We start from the raw sequence: 27,050 nt of genomic DNA, 5'->3' as shown, positions 1-27,050 counted from the left end.
TAGTGAGTCTCCGGCAGACCCGTGGAGCTGTTTTGTTGTGTGGTTTTTGCTTGTTGCTACTTGGAATAGTAGCATTTGGTTGTAATTCCCTTGATACACTTTAACTCTAGTCAGACCGGAACTTTGTATATTTATATATTCTAGATACTATATTTATATACTTGTTCTATCTGTTTGGTGTTTCTAGTGTGCAGTGCTGAGTGTAGTGACCAGTCGGGTCGTTACAACTATAATATAGGTTGTCAAACTTGTCCTCAGCTAACAACTACCACTGACAACCCCCATTACTCATTCTTGGTATTAAACTTTTAATAACTTATTTTTTATTAGTTTTTACATAATCCTTTAACCCATTTTTTATTTTGGTTGCGAAACGTTTAAGATTCTTGTGTCTTCAATATTAATGCGTCATTCCTATTCATGAGCAATCGTTCTAAAATTTTTGATGACTGCATTACAGAGGGAGAGAAAAAATTGTTTAATTATTTGTTTGATAAGTGCCAACTATGGAGAGAATAAATATTTAATGCACGACCATGGCAAGATCCAAGTTTTTTTATGATCTAACGGTTGAATTTTTTTTTAACACATGGAGTTGCCACCAAAACAGGAGAGGATCCATACCCGTGGTTATTTTGTTCATTGTTCTACACATAATTTACAATTGACATTAGTTGTTACATGAAGTTATATTCCTATCTATTAATTTTTTTTTTTATCAAGTTGAACTTCATTATCAGTATTTTTAATGATGAATTTAAAAGTTGAAATGGCATAATCAAAATAGCCAAGTGATATTGATCGGTGTTTTCACTTGAATTTATTTTTAGCTTGATGAATATATTTAGTACAACATGTGAGATTTTGTTAAATATTATTTATGATGGAACAGCAATTAGGTGATATGATGCAAGAGATGTTAGCTTGTTCTAGATTTATATTTATTCTACATCTCATGAGAAATATTTTGTAGATTTCTAATGAGTTTTATCGAACTTTACAGCTCCAATGTCAATATATTTTAAATGCAATATATTATTTTTATCTACTAAGTCATTTATTTAAAAATTGAGTAATGATGGATGAGATAAACGGGTTATAAATGTAAAATTTCTTTGCAAATTAGTAAATACACTCTCATAAGATTTTAGTGTTCCTCATGTCACAAGATGAGGAGGTTTGTCATCAACAAAAGGACAATGTTTTTAATTTTGTAATGGACATTGTTGGAGTTGAATGGCAAATTCAATTACAACAATATAATAACTAATTCATTTTCGGTACGATTTTAAATTAAGGAGAGATGCACATATCATTCAAAATTGATAAAATTTATCAATAATCGATAAATTTTACCAAATAATTAAAATGATACAATTATGAGTGCAATTTAATCACTTTAATCATGAGAGGCAACTTCTCAAATTTGGAATATAAAAACTATTCATGATCTATGCCATTGTGGTTAAAACCTAGAAAAAAATGGAACTTAACCTTTTGTGAATAGGGTGGTCAATCTTATTCTAATATTTCCTATTTGAATAACCATTACAAAACAAGATTTTTTTTTTAGTTATAAATATATTTGAGATCAGAAGTGTTTATATAATAGAGGTTTTCATATAACTGTTGAATTAAACTATTTTGAAAATTAAACTAAACTTAATTATAAAAAATTTAACTATTATTTATAAAAACCAAACCAAACTATATTTTAAGTTCAATTTTAAAAAATAAAACTATTATAAAATGTTGTTTAGTGCATTATAGTAATATAAAAAAAATTAAATATATTTTTAGTCCATCAAATTTAAGATAAATTTAATTTTGATCCCTCAAATTTGAAACTGTTGTTTTTAGTCTTTGAAATTTTTAAAAGTTTTGTTTTAGTTCCTTAGATTGCCAATAACATATCTAAAAGTGACAAATTAAGACGGTTAAACAATATCAATTGGATTTAGTGTGATATTTGCACTAATAGAGACACTAATAAGTAAAGTTTATGCAATAATATTTGATAAATTTATTAACAAAATTTGAATATAAGGACTAAAATAAGATTTTTTAAAATTACAAAGACTAAAAATAACTATTTTAAATTTGAAGGACCAAAAATAAATTTATCTTAAATTTGAGGAACTAAAAATATATTTAAGCTTAATTATTAATTAAGAAAATATTAATAGTAACAATAGTAATGATTATGATAATAATGGTTGTTATTTTTTTTTATAGATGTGAAATAATTAAATAATTTGTATTTATTGTAAAAGAAAAAAAATAAACTAAAACTACTATTAAAAAATCAAGCTAAAAATATTTTAAAATTGAGTTAAAAAGAATTTTCAATACCATTTTAGTTAAATAAGTTTTTTTTTTTAATTATTTATTTAAAATTGAAAACTTGCAACTGTCTTGAAGAGACCCTAAAAATAATAATAACTTATTCAAACCAATATCATTTAAACTGGATTGAATCATATTTAAAATTAAAATTAAGTATTTAATTGAAATACATTGAATTTTTTTTTTACATTTTCATTCCATCACGAGTTTTAATATAATTGGAAATAATTTAATTTTGTTATAATTGCTTCAAAAATTACATTCAGAATTATTTCTTTCCATATAAATTAAAATAGTTATTTTTGTACATTTTAGTTAAATTTTTTTAACAATAAAATTTTAAATATATTTTTTCAACCTTTTTTTATCACTTTTAATTTTATATTGAATTTCAATATTTTTTTAAAAAAATCAAAAATAAAAAATACCATTAAATTATAACATAAATTATTCATTATAACTCTAAAATATAATTTATTTATTATTTTAATTAGTTAATGATGTAAAATTTACCCCACAATATATCAAAACTAAATCATAGTATAATTCGAAAGGATTAATGAAATAATTATATTCATTCAAATTAAATCGATCTGAGGCTGAGAAGAGACAACGTACAAGAAAGAACAGATGAAATAAATATAGTATTAGTAAAGCACATGTTGTGACAGGACGCATCTAACAGAATTTGATTTATTAAACATTGTCGCCTGGAGTCAAAGCAAACACAGGAATTGAGAAATAATTTTTATATTATTGTCAATCTATCTAGAAGGCAATGATCCATAATAAAGCAATAATAATATTTTAATTTTATTTATTTATTTATTTATTTATTTGCATTTGTTAAATTAAAAAAAGAAAAAAAGAAAAAAAGAAATCTTAGAATAGAGAGCGTAAGAAAAGAAAGTGAAAAGACAGGAGTGTGGATGTTAATTAAGGGTGGCGGGAAGCTAAGCACATAACTACCGTCTCTAAAATAGGAAATTTCACACTCTTTCTGTTGCTAAAATAACTGTTTTATTCCAATACACCAAAACGTGCTTCAACTTTATATTCTCTCTTTTTCCTCTGTTCCGAGACAGAGAGAGAGATGAGAGAGAGATGAGAGAGAGATGAGAGAGAGAGCTTGACTCAGTTACACAAACATCAACCCTCCAACCTTTGACTTTGTCTTTCCAACCATCTTCCGCCATTTGCATTGCGCCACCTTCTGATTCCGCACGCACGCTCGCACGCAACAGCCATGCGCTGGTTACCCTTCTCTCCTTCCGCCGACCACCGCAAGAAGGCCTGCCTATTGGGGAATTCCTCCAAGAAGCGCGCCTGCGACGACTCCTCCTCCTCCTCCTCCGTCACGCCTCTGCCGTTGCCCCTGCCGGAGCTCGCCGCCGCCGCCGTTGTTCTCCGCCAGAGAGACGCCGAGTGCCGCCTTCCCTCGCCCAAGGATGCTGCGCCCGCCTCCACCTCCACCTCCGGATTTCGGATGCGCAGGTCCATTTTTCCTTTCTTTTATTCAACTTGTTGTTTTTTTAATGCTGTTTTGATTCTGCTAGACTAGTTGCTTAATCCATTCAATTATCACTAATTAATAATTATCGTCATTCCTTGATTTTTTTTATTGCTCCAGATTGGATCATGAGATGCAAATATTCGTGCTTGCGAAAAACGTCTAGGGCATTTTCCGTGCCATAAGTTATCATGAGTTAAAAGTAAATTATGCACCTTAGTTTTACGGAAAAGTTGGATCTTCTTAAATTAAATAATTTTAATTTACGAGCAAAGTGCAATTTCTCAAGCTCGTGTTTATAGGAAAGTTTATGCGAAATAGACCTATGTTGATTATGCATTTGTGGTTTTGACCTATATCTTGTCATGTGTTTGAGGAAGAGATTTCAGTTTAGTTTAATAGCTGCCATGGTGCTTTTGTTAAAGTATTTGGATGAATCTTGTATTGTAACAGTGTTTTTGCTAGCCAAGAGACAAGAAGGAATATGGAGCAGGCTGAAACTAGGTCATCAAGGATGGGGAACCATGATGCAAGTGGTTGTTGCGAGAGTGCTCGAGATAATAGTAATAATAGTAATAATAATAATAATAACTTGTTGAGTATACCTGGTAGGAGGAGTATTTCAGGTAGTCCTTCAATGAGTCCACAGAAAACAAAGAATGGTGATTTTGTGCCATATTATTACGTGAGTCCCAAAGGAAATCAGCACTGGTCTGCACCAGAAATGGCTACCTGTGAAGCAGGGTTGCCACCTCCTGCATTCTTTGATTTATCTGAATCTTCTCCAACCTCCCATCAAAGTCCACAGAGAAGAAGTCCTCGGCGGCAACACATGAGAACCTTGAGTGGACCTGCATCCCCCATCCATTCCATGTTATCGCCCGAGACCTCAACGGCACGCCGCGAAAGTAATGCTCCTCCTGTCAGTGTTCACCCCTTGCCCCTGCCTCCTGGGGCTGCCCTGCCTTCGCCTTCTGCTGCCACCGCCTTTTCCCATGCCCTGGCTAAGTCAGAATCGTTGCCAATGAAAAGCCAATGGCAGAAGGGGAAACTTATTGGCCGTGGCACGTTTGGAAGTGTCTATGTTGCGACCAATAGGTACCAGATGTTTCGTCAGTATTTTAAGCTCTTCTGTTGTCTCTTTTCTAAGGCTTTCAAACTGATGTTGCTTCCTCGCAGGGAAACCGGAGCATTATGTGCAATGAAGGAAGTAGAACTACTTCCTGATGATCCGAAATGTGCAGAGTGTATAAAACAGTTGGAGCAGGTTGGTTGTACATTACATGTTTGATTGTTTCTTACAACTGTCTATTTGTCAATTGTTAAGATGTACAAACTGCGTAGAGTAAGAGTGTTGTGTCTTGTGCTTTTCGTGTTCGTATATATGTATGTTATTATGACTTGGAGGGATTTTACTGTAGAAGTTAATATGACGAATGCCCGCCAATTTCTTTCGAATAGTAATTCACTAATGCTCTTTCCAATCCTGATTGAGAAACACATTTTCAGTCGGTTTGAATTCTCTTATTAACTTGAACCATCTAGGAACTGATGGCTGCGTGATTATGAACATCTTATAGTTACGCTTAGCAAATTTGCTTCTGAAATGTTTTATCCTGAAACTTACAATAACTAATGCAGTTGCTTTATAGTTGTAATTGGAATTGAAAATATTTTTTTTTCTTGTTGAACAGCTAAGACCCTCAGCTTATAATACCTTTATTCTTTTTTCTATGCCTTGGTTCATATCATACATTTTGCAGTGATGCTCCTAATTTTTGTGGTAATGTCCATTATACTTGAATAATTGATGAGGTTGCTTTGTATTTTTAATGGCTTGGTTATATATGTTCTATCCTTCCTTAATTAATTATTTATTTTCTCCAGGAAATTAAAGTTCTTAGCCATCTTAAACATTCAAACATTGTGCAGTATTATGGCAGTGAAATAGTAAGCAATCTCCTACTTCATAATTAGCTGCTCGAGATTAATCATTATCCAGTAACAGCCTTAAAATCTTCTAACATCTTTGGGTTATGCATTTGCAGGCTGAGGACCGATTTTATATTTATCTGGAATATATTCATCCTGGTTCAATAAATAAATACGTCCGTGAACATTGTGGTGCCATAACAGAATCTGTCATTCGGAATTTCACTCGCCACATTCTGTCAGGGTTGGCTTATTTACATAGCAAAAAAACAATTCATAGGTACATTATATTCACAAGTTTTAAGTGCTTCGCAATGGCATGAACTCAAAACATTTAGAAGATTGATACATAGGCAAATACTTTGTTTTTGGTGGAAAAATGATTGTTTTCCAGAATTTTTAATTCATTTTAGATTTGAACCTTTAGGTCACATGTTTATTTATTTATATTTTTCATGTATGCATATAGGGACATCAAAGGAGCTAACTTGCTTGTTGACTCTGCTGGAGTTGTTAAGCTTGCTGATTTTGGGATGGCTAAGCATGTGAGTTCCAAGTCTCCCCCCTCCCTTTGATTTACTTTTTCTGGTCTCAATCCTGTTGTCATGCAGAGAGTGGTTTTCTTATTCCAATGACTCTTTGTATTTCTACTTGTTAATATCATTATATATTTATTGTTGAAAAATTCCCAAAGAAGAAATTGGCATTAGAAAGACAGGCCATAAGTTAAAAAACTCAAACTAATGGCTTTCAAAATTCCTTTCTCTTGATTGAGATAAGCAATTTTATCACCCCTTAAAGCAGTTTCAGTTGTTTCTGAATAAACTTCTTGCGTAATAATCAGGTGCTTCAAGCATTCTTTTTCAATTTCATTGCTTGAATATGTATCTTCAGGCTTTGGTGCTTATTTGTGCTGTTGAATTGAGGTGTTTCATTAAGCTTACTTTGTACATGAGGTGTTAGCTTACTTTGTACATGAGGTGTTTCATTAAGTTATAAGTTGGGATCTTCATGTTGCACAGCTAACTGGGATCGAAGCTACTCTTTCTTTGAAGGGAAGTCCATACTGGATGGCTCCAGAGGTATATTCTTACTCTACATTACCTTGTAATGTCTCTCATACATTCCTTACTAACACTTAAATTGTCATACAGCTTCTGCAGGCAGTGATGCAAAAGGATAGCAGCCCTGATCTTGCTTTTGCTATTGATATTTGGAGTTTGGGTTGTACCATCATTGAAATGTTCACAGGGAAGCCTCCTTGGAGTGAATATGAAGGAGTAAGCACCTGAATAAAATCTCGATTGTCTCTTTTCAACTTTGTTATTCTCAGGCTACTTCAATATGGAGGATAATGCGGCAACTTTTTACTTATTTTTGCGAACCTCAATTTAGCAACCAGCTTAGGCATCTTTGAGCCAACTTTTTTATGTTTGCAGCTTGTGGATTTGGCAGAGATGCTGTATGTATACAGGGTCCTTTATCCTTTTAGCTTGCTAAATAAATTTCTTATCTAATTATGCAGGCCGCAGCTCTGTTTAAGGTTATGAAGGAAACCCCCCCTATACCTGAAACATTGTCGTCTGAGGGTAAAGATTTTTTGAGGTGCTGCTTTAAAAGAAATCCAGCAGAGCGACCAACAGCTGCAGTTTTACTAGAACATCGTTTTTTGAAAAACTCACAACAGCCGGATGTTTTATCTTCCACTCAGCTGTACCATGGAACAAGCTTCATGGTAAATACAACCGTTGTGCCACTTTTATATTTGTCAAACCATGCTATTTGGTTTTAAAGTTTTCGTTTGTTGGCAGGACAAACCACATAGTCCCAGTGGACAATCTGAGAATAAATATGATCAGTCGTTAATCCCATGTGCAAAGATTGCAAAGGAGAAAGCAGCTGAGAGGCGAGGATTTCTCATTACTTCGTTAGATATTCTCCCTGCATATTGTCACCAATAACGTAATTCTGTTCTCAGTCTATTGCCCCACCCTTTATGCGCCTTTCTTTTTCTCTGCTGAAGTCGGGAATCATCTGACAATAACTTGCACATAGCAGTGGTTTCAGTGTTTTTTTTCTTCCCTCTACTCTTGAAGCAGTTCCTTCACTGTACATTGGCTTTTAAGGTACAACACACACGGTCCAGTAGCATTGATTGATTGTCTGTGAGTCTGTCATGTCAAAAGATTGAAAAAAAAAAAAAAAAAGGTTCTTTTCAAATTCTGCGCTGAGGGAAGTTATCTTTATTTATGCCAATGACAAGGCTCCATTGTAGTACTATAGTATACAGGGACGCTCATGCAGTGACTTGCAGCTGCTGCCGTCATAGGTTCTTTTGCTTAGTTTATCATTGATTAAAGTGAAGAGCTTCTCCAGTCTGTGACTGTAAATTATGCTGCACCGATAATATAGCAGCAGTTTTAGAATAATATTATTTTACTTAGAGCGCTGAAGCAATTAACCTTCTAAGGTGCATATTTATGCCTCCATCTATATTAGGATGAAAAACAATATTATGTAGACATTAGTGTGCAGCCGTCTCGGTTTCATGGGGATTCTGACTTGGCTGCTTAAGTTATGTTAGATTTGTTAATAGTAATAACACTATCAAAATATTCAATTTTGCACTTTAAAAAGTTGTACTCCAACAGGAACTGCCACATGTGCCCATAGGATGGAAGAATAAATTGTTGAGGCATTTTCTTTGTGTATCTGATGCTCCTCTTTCCTGCTACATTTAGTCAAGAAGGCCAGACAATGCTAATACAATACAAGTGTAAATAAGGTTCTCTTCTTTCATTTACGGGGTGTTATGCATTTGATAAATATTTCATTTGTGTAACAATTGTTTAATTTAATTTTACTACTAAATAGATGATTTAAAGAGATTTAATTTGTTTAAGATAATGCATAAAATTTATAAAATTATGAAAATCAAGAAACATGCACCAAATTAATTAAGAATTTAAATTTATATGATAAAGACAGTCAAATATTGATTTCACTAATTTTTCTAATGTAAATCTATCTAAATTTTCATTCAATTTTAGAATTTAAACAATTAATTTAATAACTCTCAAATATATTTAAACCTTAATTCTTTAGACAAAAAATTGAGTTATTTAAAAAAAATCTCAATTTTTTTTTTTGTAAAGTTTGTTTAACAATCCGAATTAAGGTCAAGGAACTAAAAATCAATTAGTAAGGCTTATCTAATTCTTAGTAATAAGTTTTATTAGCAAAATTTTATCTAGATCATAATTCTAAAATGGTTTTTCAACCTCGGATAAAATTATAAAATGCGATGATTGATCAGGCCACAATAAGCATTAAGTAAAATTAAAAAATGATTAATTGAATACAAACATTTATTAATCTCTAACAATGGAGATTTAGCCACTCATGACTAAGGATTTTACATAAGAAAATAGGAAATCTTTGAGTGATATGTGATTACAATACTACTCTCACAAAAACTCTCTCTAACCTCTCAAAATTCTTATCGTAAAAGTCCAAATGCCATGTTTTTTATGAAATCCTAATTTATAATAATTTATATGGACTTTTATTAGTACATTCTCGTTTAGAACATCCAAATGATTCGCTTAAGCAAGCTAGCATGTACTTCCATAGGTTTGTCTTTAACTTGCCTTACTCAAAGCGCTCATCATGGTCACTCTAAGCAAATTCTAATTCACTCAAAGCGAGTAGATCATTCACTTAAGCGAACTACTATTTGATTCCAAGGATAATCTCTGCGTAGAGTCACTCGAAGCTCTTGCAGTGGTCACTCTAAGCAAATTTTGGCTCGCTTAGGACAATTAGCTCATTTGTTTTAAGTGTTAGTGAGCTAACATGTGTCTTCAAGGACAGTCTCTGTGTGGACTTGCTCAGAGTGAGCATTTATGTCGCTTTAAGCAAATTCTTTCAATTAGGCTCTCTTAGAGTGCCTAGTTGATTATCTTGGAATGATCCTAGGTTGATTTTGATGAGACTTTTATAGCTTCTAGTTACCTTATTCATTGTTTCTCAAAATTCAATAAAGAAACTATTAAAAATACTTAAGATTCAACTATTTTATCCTTTAAAATAAAATTAATACTATGTATTTAAGGCCAAAAACAAGATTATGAAGCATAAGATATATTTAATAATTGTTTAAATTGAATAAAAATGTAGACATATTTGCCAATTGTCAAAACACACCAAACTCATAATCTTGTTTGTTCTCAACAAATATAAATCAAGCACTACCTCTATTCTAAACACCTAAAATGTGTCAAGAACACTCAATGTGAACAAATTTTATCATTCGAAAGTTCTTTTCTTAATTATTCAAGCAATCACATTATCCACCATCATAACAACATCAAATCTATTCTAAAAATGCAGGAAGAAATTTCAAAGATACTAGCCCTCATTAACGCTCACAATTATGCATTTCAAAACACTTGTTCACTTCACCAATTGCAATTCAAGTGTAATCATATGATTAGTGCTTCTCCTAATTCACACATTCAATACCATCCAATTTAGTTTTACTCTTCAACTTTCCTTTCCAAAACAATTATGTGAGAATTATAAGTGTGCAAAGATCACTAAGGACTTTTTAAACTTGTAATAATGTAGTCAGGCTACCAAGGAATTCATTATTTTTTTTAAAATCAAAAACACCTAAGGCTTAGGAGAACACTAGTTGTGTTATTTTATTTATTTATTTTTACAATTCGTTTCTAGATTCCTCAAAGCTCCTTTAGATTGCACATTTCCTCTATTGTATTCTTAAAGAGTTTATTTATATATATAGTAAAGGGACACTTCAATACTTGACATTTATAGGTGCTTGAGTCATCTTAACCTTCTTGAAATTTTGTGGGTGTAACATACCCACACCAAACTTGGAATCCTTACTTTTGTTGTGGGTATAATACATACCCGCACCAAACCTAGAATCTTTCTTTCTTATTATGACTAAAATTGTTTTCCTTAACCCTAAAGGTGTAGGCTAACAATTTAATTTTTTGATAGGCTCAATTTCTAATGAAATAAGAATATCATTGTTTGGCTCAAAGGGGTAACAAGTGTTAAAAAAAATTAGGTTGGTTTTTTGGCTAGTGGCTAAGAATATTAAATATGCATTGTTCATGTCCTAACACCAGGGTCGACCCATGCATAAGGTTGTCCAAGCCCTAGTTTAGGCCCTTAAAATAATTTTTTTTACTTGTAGAACTTAATGAATCAATTGTATCAGTACTAACTTTGGTTTGTTGGTCATTGTCTAAGCCTAACATTGTAAGAATTAGGGTTCAATCCTAGTATTGTAATTTTTTACTGAAAGTTCCTTTTTTTATGAGTGACTGTTGATTTTCTTGTCACTCTCTCATCTTTAAAAAGGCCTAGCCCAACACACATATAAAATCACACAATTGCACGACTAAAGCAAAACCAATTGAACATAATAGAATGTGGGCACTCAATCATGTTATGTGTGGGTCTCTCAACTCTCTTGCTAGGTTTTATGAAAAACACAAAAATTCATGCCACAATTTTCAATCTTAGAGAAATCAACACAGACATTAAAAGTAGTTTCACCTTCACCATTACCACATAAATCTTTGCTTTTATCGAATAGAAAATTCAATTACTAATTAACAATTAAAGTTTTGTTCATATGATATTCTCACATAGTTTGATAGTCAAGAAAAGAGAACACTACAAAAATACTCAAAATAAAGATAGATAAAATAAACTAAAAATGCTAAATAAAAAAGAAAGAAAAACTTGGCTTTTCATATATGCCCTAAGTATCATCCTCCTTTCTTGACTCCTCCTACTCATTCGAAGTGTCCTCTAACAAGTATGTAGCTTTGCCTTTTCCATGACTAGAAACTTGCTAGTTCCTAAAGCTTATTAGTCATGCTACCTAAGATGCATAGTTTTAGAAAATGAATCAATAATTTTTTTCATTTTTCTATTTTTTTTAATATATTTTTTAAATCCTCGTGTGGTCGCTCAAAGTGACATTAGGGGTCACTCTGAGCAAGAAACTTTCCCACTTAAGCAAGAACAAAGCTTGCATTAAGCAAATGGACACAAGGGCTTTTTGATTTTCTTACTTAAGCGAGAGTAAGGCTTGCTTAAGTGAGTGACCTTAGAAAGGTCATTGTCTTGATATGTGACATTCCCGCTTAAGAAACCAATAAATTCACTTTAAGCATAAATGTTAGCATGGAACTTACGTAAAAACAAAAATTTAAATGATAAATTAAAGTTTAGAAACTAGGTTACCTCCCAGATAGCGCTTCTTTAGAGTCATGAGCTAGATGAATGATGAGACCCTCAAGGGCCCTTGAATTTAATTTGAGGTGTCATCTTCTCTAGCTTGTTTTAAGATGGGGCTTGACCCTTTCCTTTTTTGCAAGTCTAATACTAAAATATAATATCTATTAGTCACATACAAATTAATATATTAAGAAAATAAATTTTGTTTCAAATAAAGCATAGTACAATAATGGATCCAAATCTAAATGCTATTGAAAGAGCAACTCACCATCTTTGATGGACACATCAGCTTGAGCAAAGTTCGTCGCCATGGCAACAAAGAGTGCGATCCCATGCTCAATTGTGACAATGTTGTTGTCGTTGTGTGTGAGAGTGCAAATGCGAGTGGGGGTTACAAACGAGACGATGAAGGTCACAAGCAAGATTTACAATCGAAAGAGTGAAGGTCACAAGTATGGTTGTGAACAACGACAAAGACTAATGGCAAAAGGCATGCATATGCGAAAATAGGAAACGCTAAAAATTATAGAGATGAGAAAATATGGTGATAGAGAGAAGAAGGAATAATGGAGGCAAAGCAAGACAATGATGAGAAGAGGGATTGAGAGCAAATAGGGTTTGGGAGAAAGGTCTTCTTTCGCATTAGATTATTAGCATGGGGGTTTAATCTTAATACTACATCAATTCTCATATTAACTAGTGTAGTAATTGACCTTCTATATCATTTATTAATCAACTGATATAAACAATTTGAAAGTATTTACAAAAATGTTGACACTACACATTCTACATGGATTGGTAAACAACTGATGTAGAAATATCGTAAAATAGTACTTTAATAGTAGTGTTTATCACTCAAAAAGTTTATCTTTTCCATTAACTAAAGTCATGACCATGTATACTGCAGTTTTCATAACTCATACATAATTCCCAAAAATTTTAATATTTTTTTCTATCTTCTCAAGTTTGTTGTACCCAAAATGATGCCTTTTCTCCATGGTTTGCATCCAATTCAACATCATAAATACAAAATTCAATTAAAAACAAGAAAACTTTATGGTTCCTCAATTTGGATAGAATAAAAACTAAAAGGTGGAATGAAACAAGAAATGGAAAAAGAACGTCACAATTCATGAAGAATTAATGAGTTAAGAAAGATTTGCCACTAAGAACATAGAAATTAATTGATAAGAAACAAAGTACTATCAAGAACAACGATAGAAAACTTCTCCTACAAACAAGTGTTTTCATAAATGAGGGAAATCTTACTTCACTAGTCGACAAATAACTATTTATATGTTATACCTACGAGAATTTAAAAGTCAATCCAACAAGGTCAAAATTAACTTAAAACTAAACAAAATTAAAAAAAAAAAAAAAAATGGCACCACCTTCATTGGACCAAGCTAGCCATCATTTGCTTGGTCATTAAAGGCTCAACAAGCTAATTTGGGTCCTCAAGGTCCAATTACACAACTAGGCTCAAAGTCCCAAAATACAAACAAAAAAAAAACCCAACAATCGAATACAATGAAAAACCAAAAATTAAAAAGGGAAATGCCCTTATATACAATTAAAACTTTCTCCCCAACTTTTTGATCACTAAGCACTTCCAAGCAATTTGATTTGTGTAACTGTGTTCAAAAATCTACCAGTAAACTTTTTGATAGATTCATTTTTTTTTCTTTTCATTTTCTATGCTTCAAATTATCTCCTTAGGTTCAACACCTACATTTTTTTGTTCTTTCACTTTCTTAGAACTCCTACTTTAGCTTATCACGCGCTTCTTTTGTAGTCTAAAGAGTTATAATACATTATCATGTAATGTTACTTGTATAATGACAATTGTTCTAACCTTATTTTTTTTGCCACTTCCTGAGTGTTAGGGGTGTGCAAAAAATCCAAATTGATCCGAACCGATCCATATTGAAAAATCCGATCCATTTTGAAAAAAAATCCGAACCGAACCACTTTATAAAACCGGTTCAGTTATCCGATCCATTTTTACAAAGTGGATCAGTTCGGTTCGGTTTGGTTTTCTAAAAAAAACCGATCCATATGTGAGTAAAAAAGTGGATAACTGCACCGCACCGAACCGATCCAATTTCAAAAAAACCGATCCATATTTTAGAAAAACCAAACCGATCCACTTTATAAAAAATGGATCAGTTAACCGATCCACTTTTATAAAACGGTTCGGTTCGGTTTAGATCGGTTTTTTCAAAAAACCGATCCATGAACACCCCTACTGAGTGTGCTCTTACTTGGTCTATTATTGAGTTGTATGGTAATGGAGGTAGATTATTTCCATTTTTCACAATATTGTACTAACTTTAAGTTCTAAGATAAATCTTTGTTTTTATAGTTCACAAATAATAGTTTTTACCTATAAATATAGGAAGTGGAGATAAAGTTACGCTACTAGGTGTCATCTTTGTGTTTAAAGGTTTTCTAATTGGTTTTCTTCCCCTTATAACTTCTGTTTTTTTTTTTTTATTTCTCTCTTATTATAGACCCTTAAAGATCAAATACGTTTTTCATACCATGTTAAGAAACTAAATATAAAAACAATAGTATCTGACTTTCTAGAACAAATCTTTTGAAAGAAATTAATAACTCAAAGATAAAAAGGGGAAAGAAATTGATATGGTATATGTAGATTATAAATTCAATTTTACACATGAATGTGTTACAACAAGTGTTTAAATATTATAGTTAATTAATTATGATTAGATAAAGTTAAAAAAAATCATGATTAAACTAACTAGAAAACATCATTTATCTGGAGTTACAATTTTTTTTTCATATAAGTAACTTTTAATTAGACTAGCGGGTAACATAGAAAATTACATACTTTAAAATATTTTATTATAATTGTTGAAAAAAAAACTCAACTTCCAACAAATGATCACCCCAGAAATAATTTCGGTGAATTTGTTCGACATACTGAAATGACTATGGGCTTAACAAAATTACTCGTTACAAAAAATTATGGTAACCAGAATTATTGAATAAGATTTTTGGGTCGGGCCTCCAAAATATCCAAGTCCAAATTATCGCCCAATCCAGAAAGTGAACATAGAAAATGGAAAATTAATTTATATGCATCATCATATAGTAAAATATGAATGCATTGAAAAAACATATTGTAAAATATGAAAGTTTATAAATAAATTATTTTTGTTTATCTTTAATTTTGAAGAAATATATCGAGCTAATAAAATGTAGACAAGAAATTCATAAATAAAAAAAATTCCGTGTTTTCTATTCAAATACAGATTTTTGTTCATTTTAAATCGTATACCAATCTTCCATTTACAGCATAAAACGAGAAAGCATATGCATAAAGAATTTTATTTAACCAGTTAGGATTGAACTATTATTGTGGGCTTCAGATAATTTGTATAAAAATAAATTACATGTTCAAAATATCATTGTTTCCCTGTTAAACAAATCTTTTGGACAATTGACATGGTTGATCCAACGATTGACAATAATATAGGTGTGTTTGGTTACTTGTTTAAAAATATTGAAACGTGCCTTTTTACTTCTCAAAGCTTGAAATGTAAAAATAGCAAAATTATTACTTTAAAATGAAAGTAAATTGAACTCAACTTTTATCTAAATATATACATAATAATACAAGGTGTGAACTGAGATAATTGGTCCAACACTTATGATTTTTTTATAGATAAATAGTAAAATATGAACGAAAGAGTATAAAAGGAAGTATGAGAGAAGAAAATGAGTAGATAATAGATAGATATTTTTTGAATATTGAGATTAAAAAGTTAGAGAGAAATAGAAGCAAGAAGGAAAGTAAGGAAAAGTAGGTTAGAGAATTTTTTTTTAATGGGTCGAATAAATTTTACAAATTTGTTAGAAAACCTCTTTATCCGTGAAGAGTTTTTTTAATTATGCGGTTTCACCATTATTTTTTTTTAATTTAATAGTAATTTTATGTTGCGAATGAAATAAATATAACTCTTACTCCAACTTTTTACTGATTCATTATAAAAATTTAATGTTCATACATTATATCAATATAAAAAGTTTTACACAATTAATTAATATTTTTTTTAATTTATGTGATTTTTAAGATAGATATTGTAAAGTTAACAAACTTACATAAATTGTAGTTCGTGATTGAATGAAAACATAAACTTTTTTAAAGTCATAATTTATTATAAGAGGTGATTTGTGACATGATAATGTAATTTTTTGTCCATGAACTAATGTAAAATTATTTTACATTATCAATATATCACTTTTTTCCCCTCTTCTCACATGTCTCTACTTTACTAAACAACTAAAAAATTTATTTTCTTTTGCAACCTCTTGCTCATTTAGCTCTTAATTTTTGTTTGAAACAAACAACACGTTAAACATGGACCTGTCGGACTCTGAGTCAGTTTGAGTTGGCAAATAGATACGCAACTTTTTGAGCAGATTGTGCATGTTAAAAATCAAAGTCGTGGTGAAAACTAGCACTCTCGTTTCATTTTGCGGCAACAAAAAGGATACTGTATTTGTGCTATCATAAATGATGATGAGTACGTTTTGGGAATCAGAAAATATATGAAATTAATGATGCCATTTACTTCTATTCCATTTCCACTATTTTGCTGTCATATTCTTCCTCCAGAGAAGGAAACACCCACTGAATGAACGAACGATGGAAATTTCCATCACGTGCTATATCAAGCAATAAGTAGTAATGTTCTGTTTGGTTTATGTTATTTTTACATGTTCACATTTTAATAATATAACTCTTTATATTGTAATAAATATGATACATGTGCAATGTTAAAAGTCATCATACGGTTGGAGTCAAGGGCAATCAAGGACCATTAATAGTAGTAGCTAATGGTGAAGTAGATAATTTTCTGACCTAATTAAATAATATTCAGATAGATGATTAAAAAGAGTGATTCATCAGTTTTTTTTTCCAAAGAATAAGTCCAATATTATTATATGTGAGGAAGTGTATAAAAAAAATCAAGTTGCATATATATAGATTAAAAATAAGTTTAATAAAAAATATATAAGAAATTAATTTTCATTTTACAAGTCAATTTTGTCGTCTATTCTAAATAATTTAAAAAGGTCATTTAACATTTATCTACACACAAAAATTAATAATATTCGGCGTGAAGGAGTGTATTAGAAAATATTCAAGTCTCTCATCAAATAGAGATAAGATAAACAAAAAATATATATAAGTGAGAGACAATTCTTACCTTACAAGTTAGTTTTATAAGTTTGAGTTGATCTAAATCCACTTCTTAAGACTAAGCCAATTTTCTTTATGTAAAACATGTATATCTTTTGTTAAAGACAATTATATTCAAGTTGAGTACAATTATTATTGTAATACCCGTGCTGTCCCTATCTTTCTTCCTTTCCTCACTCACGTTTCCTTATTCCTTTCTTTTCTTTATTGAACTATCTTCCAATTTCTCAAGACTAAAGCACGAAGTGGGTGGATTCTAGGAGTGGAGTGCTTGGCTGTTTCATTCCCCAGCTTCATCTTCTTCTCTTTCGCGATTGTTTGGAGGCTCCACGTCCTTCTTTCACGGAGCTCGAAAACCCCGGAACATTCAAAACTTTACAGGTTAGGGAAGCTTCTCATCTTGTTAGTTTGGATCAATTTCGAGTAGAATGAAGTGTTAAACTTAGTTTTTTTGAAATGTGGCTATGTGTGTGGATTAACTTGAGAATTTGAGTTGGAAAAGTTAGGTTTTTGTTGTTTGGAAGAAAAAAAAAAGAGATGATTGAGTTGAATGGGTGGTTGCATGTAGTTGTTCTTGTTGTTATGTGTTATTTATTGATGGTATTGTTGCATTCTTGTAGTTGCATGTGTTGGTTGTCTTTGATTTTCAGGTGATTGATGAAATTTTTGAAAACCTAAAGAACCTAAGTGCCCTCTGTCATCAAACGGATGAGTTGTTTGAAAGGGCTGAGCCCTTTGGGGGCCGCGTGACAGCGGAGGATCCCTGGAGGCAAAGGGCTAAGCCATTGAAAATAGCTAAGCACTTTTGGAAGGGTTGAGCCCGTTGCGTGACAAGGAAAATCCCTGGAGGTAAAGCATTGAGCGCTTTGTGAGGTTCTGAGCAGTTTGGTTATTTTTGAATCTGACTTTGTGGCCTTCATAAAAGTTGTAGTGTTGGATGTTAGCTTTTCAATGGCACTAGAATCACCTAAAAAGGAGGTCTAGAACTCTAATTATGACCTTTTTAATGAGAAAAGGTCAAGCTGTCAAGATTTAGGCTAATTGTTGTGGTTTTTACATTTTTTTACAAGGTAGATGATAGGATTAGGACTCGATATCTTCATGAGAGTTGTAGGAAATCTTATTATCTTTCATATAAGATAAGGATGGGCATGATAAGAGTAGTATAATTTCATATGTGTTATTTTATGTGAAGGTTGCCGTTTCATAATAAGTGATTTGGTTAAGTTGAAAGTTGCTTTGGGTACTTAAGTTGATTTATGTTGTTTATGTTGTGTAAGTTGATTTTAGTTGTCAATTTGATTAATTTGAAATCTATATGAAAGCTGATTTAAAATTGCATTAAGTTGTTTTAAAGTTGATGATTATTGTTGTAAAGTTGCATGAATGATGTTTATAGTTGTGAAGTCGTTAAAGTTGATATTACGATGACTATAGTTGATCAAGTTGTTTATTCAAATTGATACTATGATGTCTATCGTTGTAAAGTTGTATAAAGATGTCTATTATTGTAAAGTTGGGGACATATGGTGAAGATATATGTCCTATGTTGAGATACATAGTACTAAGGTGATAAGTTGAAAGTTGTTTTTTAAAAGTTGAATCTCTTAGTACTGTGTGGGCGGCTTGGAAGTAGTCGATCCATGTCATGGTTGAATGACCAATTTGAGTAAGGTATTTAGTTCAAGATGTAGTCTTTGACTAGGTACTGGATGGTACATGGTACTTGGAAGACAATGGGTGGGCTAACTCTATATGTGGATTGGTGATGCAAGCCAAGGTTGTGGTAGGCCCACACCTAAACCTTTCTATCCTAATAGTAGTACTAGGCCTCCGAGTATGAGTGACACACCTGAGCAATCAACTATTGTTATCTATACTTGGTTCTCTTCGGAGTTCTTAACGATGCCCTATACTTGACCTAGTTGAGATAGGTCTAACGCTGGATTCAATAGGATTTATACCACCTAGACTGCTTAATTTTAGTTGTTGTAGATCTCCTAGTTGTATATGCGTGAAGACGCATTAGTTGATGTTGTATATCTATTGTTGTCTATGTTGTTGTTTTAAAGTTGAAAGTTGAATTTTATTGTTGTTCATTATATGTTGATGTTATTTTATGATGATTATTGTTGTGAGCTTACCCTAACATGTTTTCCCTTGTGGATTGGGACTACCATGACCATACATTGTATGCGAGCAGATCAGGAATGGTGGTGTTGTGATGGGTTAGTAGACTCCGATGAAACTCAGTAGGAGAGCTAAGGCTTTTTGTTGTGAAAATTTTGTTATAGGCTGCCAATCATTTTGTATAGAATATTACATTACATTATCAGTCATATATATGTATATGGGACATTAGTTGATATTTCCTAGTATGTATATAACTGTTTAATTATGATGTGTTATTTTATGCATTGTGTATGATAATGAAAATACATGATAATATTTTCCCTGATATTATAGACTGTGTGAGACCTAACAGGTCGTTACAATTATAAGTTGTGTAAGGTAGAAATAAAATTAAAAATATACAAATATTAAAAAAAATTGTCACCCAATATATTTAACACAAATTCTTATCTTATTATTTTAATAAAAAAATTTAATACAATTTCAGTTATCATATTAACTATTTTTTCACACACATATATAATTTGTCACTTAAAATTAAATTATTTTTAAATATTATAAATGATTCATAATTTCTTATTTTATAATTCAGTTTAGTAATTAACAACTTTATAAAAAAATACCTTTTAAATCAAATATATTATAACATACATTTGGAAAAGAAAAAAAAAACTTAACATCTTACAATTTAGTAATAGCTTGTAATTTTATAAAAACATCTTTTATGTTATGTGTTAATATTGTATACATTATACATTTTAGAAGAAAAAAAATATTTACATATAAGTACAATTTGGATTTCACATTTTAATTTGTAAATCAAATTAAATCATGTGATTTAAGAAAATTAAAAAAAAATTGAACAAAACTGTAAATTTTTCATCGATTCTTTTTTTCCAGTTTTCGAACTAGATCGGCTTGTTTTGTACACCCAAGTTCCACCTCTTCATTCACAAGATCTTGTTGTTGCCCAAAATTCGATGCTTATTAATTATCTCTTGCATTAGTAGCTGTTACATGAATATATATAACACATAGTCAATATAGGATAGGTCCATAGAACTGAATGGTACTCACATTTAGAGGTTTCTGCTTTGACCTCTCCTAGCTCATGAGGAAAAATATAAGTTTTATATCGATGAGGGATAAAATAATTAAAGAGTATATAAGTTGAAAGTAATTCTTATTTTATAAGTTAGTTTTGTAAAGTTGAGTTAATTACTCAAACTCACATTCTATATGATGATATTAAAAATATTTAGATCTATTTTAAATGAGTTACCTATCATTGATATCTACACCTAATTCAATAGTGTTGAAGGTAAGAGAGTATATTGAAAAAAGTTTGAGTCTCGCCTATCCTAAATTATTAAAAATGATCATTCATTATTTATTTACGTATCAAGTTAATATCACTATAAATTGAGGGGGTGTATTAGAAAAATTCAAGTTCTATATCGACTAAAGATAAAACAATTAAAGAGTATATATCTTACCTTATAAGTTAATTTTGTAGAGTTAAATTAAACTCAAACATATATTTTAGGAAAGTGTTATAAAAAAATTAAATAATAAAATTCTTATTCCAACCACACATTAATGCAATTGTAGCATTTATAGTCAATAAATTTAGAGTTAATCACTTATACACTGCTAGTGTAAAGTTTTTTTACACTAGTAACCAATTAGATTTTTTAATTGTGTCATGTCACTATAAACACATTTACTTATAGTGACATGACACAATTAAAAGATCTAATTGGTTGTCAGTGTAAAAAAACTTTACACTGACATTGTATAGGTGATTAACTCATAAATTTATTTGGATGAGAAATTTAAATGGAATAACTTTTTAAAAAAATTTAAATATCTTGAAGTGAAAGATTTGTTTGGATAAATAATTTACAAAAAATTTAAAATCTAAGCATTTGTAAAGTTCTTTAAAATAATAAAATTTCATATTCTTAAAAAAAAAAGGTAAGAATTTAAAATTCTTTGTATATTTTCTTTCTTATTTCACCGATATTTTTGCCTATCTCTATTTTATTTCTTATACTCTATATTTTTTGTCCCCCCCCCCCCCCCGTTCTCCTTGTCTTTCTTTCCTTTTTTTCTCCCCATATTTTTCTTTCTTCCCTCTATTTTCTTTATCCTGTATTCCCTCTCTCTCTCTCCCCCCTTTCTATTTTGTCTTTTCTCCTTTTTTTTTTTCCCCAACTCCCTCATCTCTCTTCCAAAATTAACATAAAAAATATTAGTAATTATTTTAATAATTGAATATTTAAAAAAATTTATTGACTAATGTTTTCTCAATAAATAAATATATATATATATATATATATATATAATCAATTTTATCCATGATTGAAACCAAATCATTGTATTCAAATTAAAATTTTAAAATTTATGATTTATCTAAACAAAAAAATATTTAAAAAATAATAAAAATTAAAATTAAAATAATTCAAATTCTAAAAGTTTCAAATTCATTAAATTTTTAATCCAAACACACTCCTAATTAATTCTATTATTAGAACATGTGTGATGGATGTGTCATTTTAATACAAGACCAAACACTTTATATATATATATATATATATATATATATATATATATATATATATATATATATATATATATATATTAATTAAAGGTCATTCACATCAAAAATTCTAATTACAAATATATATTATTAATATTACAATTAAAGTAGCATAATAATATTAATTTCTACTATCAATATTATTTAATAATTCATAATAACTCTAGTAATTAAATACACTAATCTATAGAGTAATAAAGAAAATCCCAACGTAACTTAATCTTTATTATTAGAAATATATCATGTACCAACAAAGTGTGTCATAGTTATCTGTGTCATAGTTAATAGATAACTGCCTCTCAAGTTTTATGAGATTAACCCCCTGGTCCATATATATGTAAAATCATTTATTAAAATAAGTTAACCTCTTAAGTTAATATGCTATTTTGAAAAATTAATTTACCTTTTGATAAGGAAATATCTTACTTTACTAATATAAAATAGGTTAAAGTTCTTTTCCATTCCTATAATTTTACTTATTTTACTTTTTACTTACTTTACTTTTTAATTGTTATAATTCAAAATATTCAGTTTTAAGCTTTTTATATATCTTTTTCAATTTTATTTATTCATTATATTTTAATATAGATCTTTTTAGTTCATATACTTACAAAAAAAAATTAATTTTTTATCGTTAATTATTTTTTATAACGTTGTTTATTTTGTGTTAATATTGTGAAATGATAAATTTTGTGAGAATGAAAAAAATGTGTCTCATCATAAATTAGATTACAAAAGAGATATTATACGTCGAGAGACTTGATTTAGAATAATTTTATAAAATAAGACACATAAAATTGAATTAATATTTCTGATCACATTAACAAAAGATACTTACAAGTATATAAATTAAAATTAAAAGATCTATATTAAAATATAGTGACTAAAAAATATTAATATAAAGAATAAAACTGTAGATTTTAAACTATATAGAAACTAAAAGATAAAGGTAATATGAAGGTTTTGTTGATAGATAATCTATAAATACCCTAATATTCATAGAGCCTTCAATCTCGATCTCCGATGTCCAATTCACAAAGAATTTTGCATTAAAAAAGATATTATAACCAAAAAAATAAAAATTAGAAGTATATCATTATACACATCACCTAACGAAAATGTGGACTAACCAAATGCAAGTGATATATTGAATAGTAGCTCTAGCACCCTCTACAAAAGCAAAAGAAACTGGTGCCTTTTTTCTTCTATAAAACCCTTCATTTTACAACGTATTATCTCACAGCAATTGTTACCTTTTAATTTGGCTTTCAAATTTTCAACTCATATTATGGAGTGCATTTCCAATAAGCATTCTTCTGTTCCCTTCATTTTGCTAATACTCCTTTGTCCTCTAGTACGCTGCCAACTAAGTTATGACTTCTATTTGGCAACTTGTCCAACCCTCACACATGTTGTTCGAAGCACACTCGTTTTAGCTATGTTCCAAGAACCAAGAATTGCAGCTTCTCTCTTGCGCCTTCATTTCCATGATTGTTTTGCCAATGTAAAATAATTAACCTACCTTATTTTATTTAAGTCCTTGTTTGACCTTGGTCAATTATTACTTCCATATACGTATGTATGTGCGCCATGTACAACACAGTATCCTTTGATCAAATTTTATAATAAGACTAATGGCATGAGTTTCTGTTTACTTCTTTCTTTCTTTCAATTTTTGTTACCACAGGGATGTGATGGATCCGTTCTACTTGATGATACCGGCAATTTTACAGGGGAGAAAACTGCAGTGCCTAATCGAAATTCAATCAGAGGATTTGAGGTCATTGACGTAATCAAGTATAAAATAGAGCGTGAATGTCCATCCACCGTGTCATGTGCTGATATACTAGCTCTAGTAGCGAGAGAAGCTGTTAATCTTGTAAGAAATTTACCCCTTTACCTTGTTATTAATAATAATCAGCATTATAATTAATTAAGGTCTAAAGTACACAACATAGAATATGTTTAGTGGATATAAACTTATAAGAGTTTTTGAAAATTTCTTTACCAAAGAACGTTATTATTTTTTAAGAGATAATATCTCAGAAGTTCTTCTAATCTTATATTCAAACGTGTTAATATTGTTAAGCAAAGATATTTATACGTGTGTAATTCTGTCAGAGTATAGGACCATATTGGCAGCCAGCACTTCTTGGTCGTAGAGATGGCACAACAGCAAGCTTTAACGAGGCTAGTGAGTTGCCTTCACCCTTTGACACCCTTCAAAACAATACCAACAAGTTCATTTCCAAGGGTCTTGACATTAAGGATTTAGTAGTGCTCTCAGGTTTTCTTCCTTCACTTATCAGTTTTCATAATTTAGTAGTTATCAATTTCACAGGTGACTTCGATTTAATTACCACGAAGAGTAGGGTAAGTATATTTGGTACTTCACTGCATTAAGAAGTTATTAATATTGGTACGTTTTGTCTAATATTAACCACTTCATGTATTTCTATTTTCCAAAAATTGTACAATAGCAAACCTCACGAAATGTAGATATTAATTGATGTACCATTAGATTTAAATGGATACATGGTACAACAGCTTTGTTCCAAGGAGGGTTCGGCATTCATGCAGCTGCTGTCAGATCATGGTACAATAATATCTTGTAAAGCAATAGATTGTGCCAGAGCCTTGTCCTGTCCTTAATTTCCCCCTCTCAAACTTGAATGAGAGAATCATATTTTGGGGACACCATGTGCTATAGTTTTCACCATGAGAGAGGGAATAGTGATATGTGATATAATGGGAGAAAGAGAGAAATAAGAGGTGTTAATCGAGTCTTTATATTGTTGAAGCGTTCCTATATTAATATATCATTGTTGCATGGGAAAAGCGAAACATAATTTTGTTCAAAGCAAATAAAATATGTATGATGAGGCCTTAGTTGTTTGTTATGTACTTGCTAGCTCACTAGAGGAAAAATATTATGCAATGTCACAATTCTATGTTGGTTATTTAACAATTAATGTAGAAAATGATGCAGTAATATTTTTAAAATTTTTACAATATTTTTTTTATGAGATCAAGTGTACAGAACTCACGTTATGTCATGTGTATGTGATGAATTCAGGAGCTCACACCATAGGCTTTGCTCATTGCTCTACATTCAAGCAAAGGCTCTTCAACTTTAGTGGCACTGGCAAACCCGATCCATCACTAGATCCTTCACTTTTACAGAATTTACAGAGACTATGTCCAGATAATAGTTCTGACAGCAATTTGGCTCCATTGGATGCAATCACTACAAACTTGTTTGACAACACGTATTACAAAAACATTGTGAATAAATTAGGGCTACTTCACACAGATGAGGCACTTATGAGTCATAACATAACTGCTTCATTGGTGATCAAGTATAGCAAGAGGCCAAGTGGTGAGTTATGCTTTTACAAGGACTTTGATGCGTCTCTTGAGAAAATGAGCCTCATAGGTGTACTTACAGGACAATTCGGGGAGATAAGGAAAAACTGCAGGGTGGTCAACTAGAAACCTATTTGCATGTGTTTCAATCCTTTATCAAATACAGATACGTGTGAATGCATTATAGATAGAAGAGGAATTATTGTAGACTTCATATATCAAGAATCATCCTAAGTTTGTAAAACAACTAGAAGTTTGGAAACTTTTTTTATTTTTCTGGAAAATAAAAATAAATGTGACACTTTCTCCATGCAATAATTAATATTATTTCAGTTTCAAGGTTACCTTATTCAGAAGCATTTGCATTTTGCAGAATAAATTCTGAACTGATCACTCTCGAACTTTACTGGATTTTGATCTTATCCTTAAATGGCTAACTCTCGCAATCGGCCTGGTTTTAAGGGGTGTTTGGTTAATTGGAAAAGGTTTAAAATATTTTTTTTCTCTTTATACTTTCACTTACTTTATTTTTAAAATTTTATAATTTAAAATAAAGTTTTTAGTTCATATATTTATATTATTTTATCCTTCCAATTAATTTCTTTATAATATTATCTGTTTTTGTTAATGTGATAGAAGTCTTTAACTCTATGTTTTTTATGTTGAAATTATTTTGCTTAAATTAGATTTTTATATGTTTCGTGTCTCTTATTTTACCTTCATATGCACATTCATTGTTAAGATACTCATTATTCACAAGAAGGCCACAACAATAATACATCCTTCACACAAGAATTCTGGCCCAACCCATCATATTCCACTACGAGAAAGACAATAATAAGATTTTTTTCCATTTGCTTCAAGAGCATGTTTGACAAAAAGAGAAGGCCAAATACTCCTCATTTTTTTTTTCTTTCTAAACTATTAAGTGACACATCATCATTTACAAAATTAAATATATCAACACCACATGGATTTAATAAACTTATGTCACTCACACGAAAATGACATTACAAAGAAATTAACAATAATGACTAAAATGGATTAAAAAAATAAAATATAGGAGCTAAAAATGTCTATTTTAAGTTATAAAGATTAAAAGGTAAAGTAAATGAAAATATAGAGATTAAAAGGTAAATTAAATGAAACTATAAGAACTAAAAAAGTATTCAATAAATTATTTTTGAAGAAACTCAACTTGATATGGATAAAACTCCTCATCTTGATACAACTCTTGCAACAACCTCACCCCCACATCCAAAGAACAAAATTCAATTTTGCATATATTGTAGTCAAGTGGTCATATTTTTTCTATCTATCCTACAGCTGGATGCAAATATTGTCATGGCTTACACTACATCCTTGAACATTGTCCCACACGCCCTTCAAGAGCAAAAGATGGACAATACTCAAAATCCAAGATTGTCCCAAAGGTTGGATTCTCCTCCATCACTAGTGTTGCCACTGAGAGATATATTGTCATCACTATGAGTGATCTTGAGGCTTTACTCAAACATTTTATCTCTTCCAATACCTTTATTGCCATGCCTACTACTTTAGGTAATTCTCATTGGATATTTGATTATGCATGTTGTAACCATATAACTACAAATATTACATTTTTGCCTTTTACAATACTTGTTTCT

At 30.6% G+C, this 27,050-nt stretch overlaps 2 protein-coding genes across 4 annotated transcripts; both read left to right on the top strand.

Moving 5' to 3' along the window:
• Positions 1-3,343: 3,343 nt before the first annotated feature.
• Positions 3,344-8,499, top strand: LOC109804010 (mitogen-activated protein kinase kinase kinase 5). 2 transcript variants are annotated; one of them, XM_020365738.3, is made up of 10 exons: positions 3,349-3,840; positions 4,310-4,954; positions 5,036-5,123; positions 5,744-5,806; positions 5,905-6,068; positions 6,258-6,333; positions 6,811-6,870; positions 6,943-7,068; positions 7,314-7,523; positions 7,600-8,499. In XM_020365738.3, exons 1-10 carry the CDS (start codon positions 3,593-3,595, stop codon positions 7,747-7,749), a joined length of 1,830 nt encoding a protein of 609 aa, XP_020221327.1. In that variant the 5' UTR covers positions 3,349-3,592; the 3' UTR covers positions 7,750-8,499. The 2 variants fall into 2 exon arrangements, with proteins under 2 accessions (XP_020221328.1, XP_020221327.1); XM_020365739.3 differs by lacking the exon at positions 7,600-8,499 and having other exon boundaries at positions 3,344-3,840; positions 7,314-7,580.
• Positions 8,500-23,242: 14,743 nt separating this feature from the next.
• Positions 23,243-25,743, top strand: LOC109804093 (peroxidase 10). Of its 2 annotated transcripts, none has more exons than XM_083068364.1 (4): positions 23,243-23,542; positions 23,726-23,917; positions 24,160-24,232; positions 25,115-25,743. In XM_083068364.1, the coding sequence occupies exons 1-4, from the start codon at positions 23,327-23,329 to the stop codon at positions 25,528-25,530; spliced, it is 897 nt and encodes a 298-aa protein (XP_082924490.1). In that variant the 5' UTR covers positions 23,243-23,326; the 3' UTR covers positions 25,531-25,743. The 2 variants fall into 2 exon arrangements, with proteins under 2 accessions (XP_082924490.1, XP_020221453.1); XM_020365864.3 differs by having other exon boundaries at positions 23,249-23,542; positions 24,160-24,325.
• The last annotated feature ends 1,307 nt before the right edge of the window (positions 25,744-27,050 follow it).

Source organism: Cajanus cajan, chromosome 2, assembly GCF_000230855.2.
Source record: "Cajanus cajan strain Asha chromosome 2, NIPB_CcT2T_4, whole genome shotgun sequence".
In the NCBI taxonomy this organism is placed as follows: domain Eukaryota; kingdom Viridiplantae; phylum Streptophyta; class Magnoliopsida; order Fabales; family Fabaceae; genus Cajanus; species Cajanus cajan.
The sequence above is the reverse complement of the archived record's forward strand: the minus strand, read 5'-3'. Positions and strand labels throughout refer to the sequence as shown.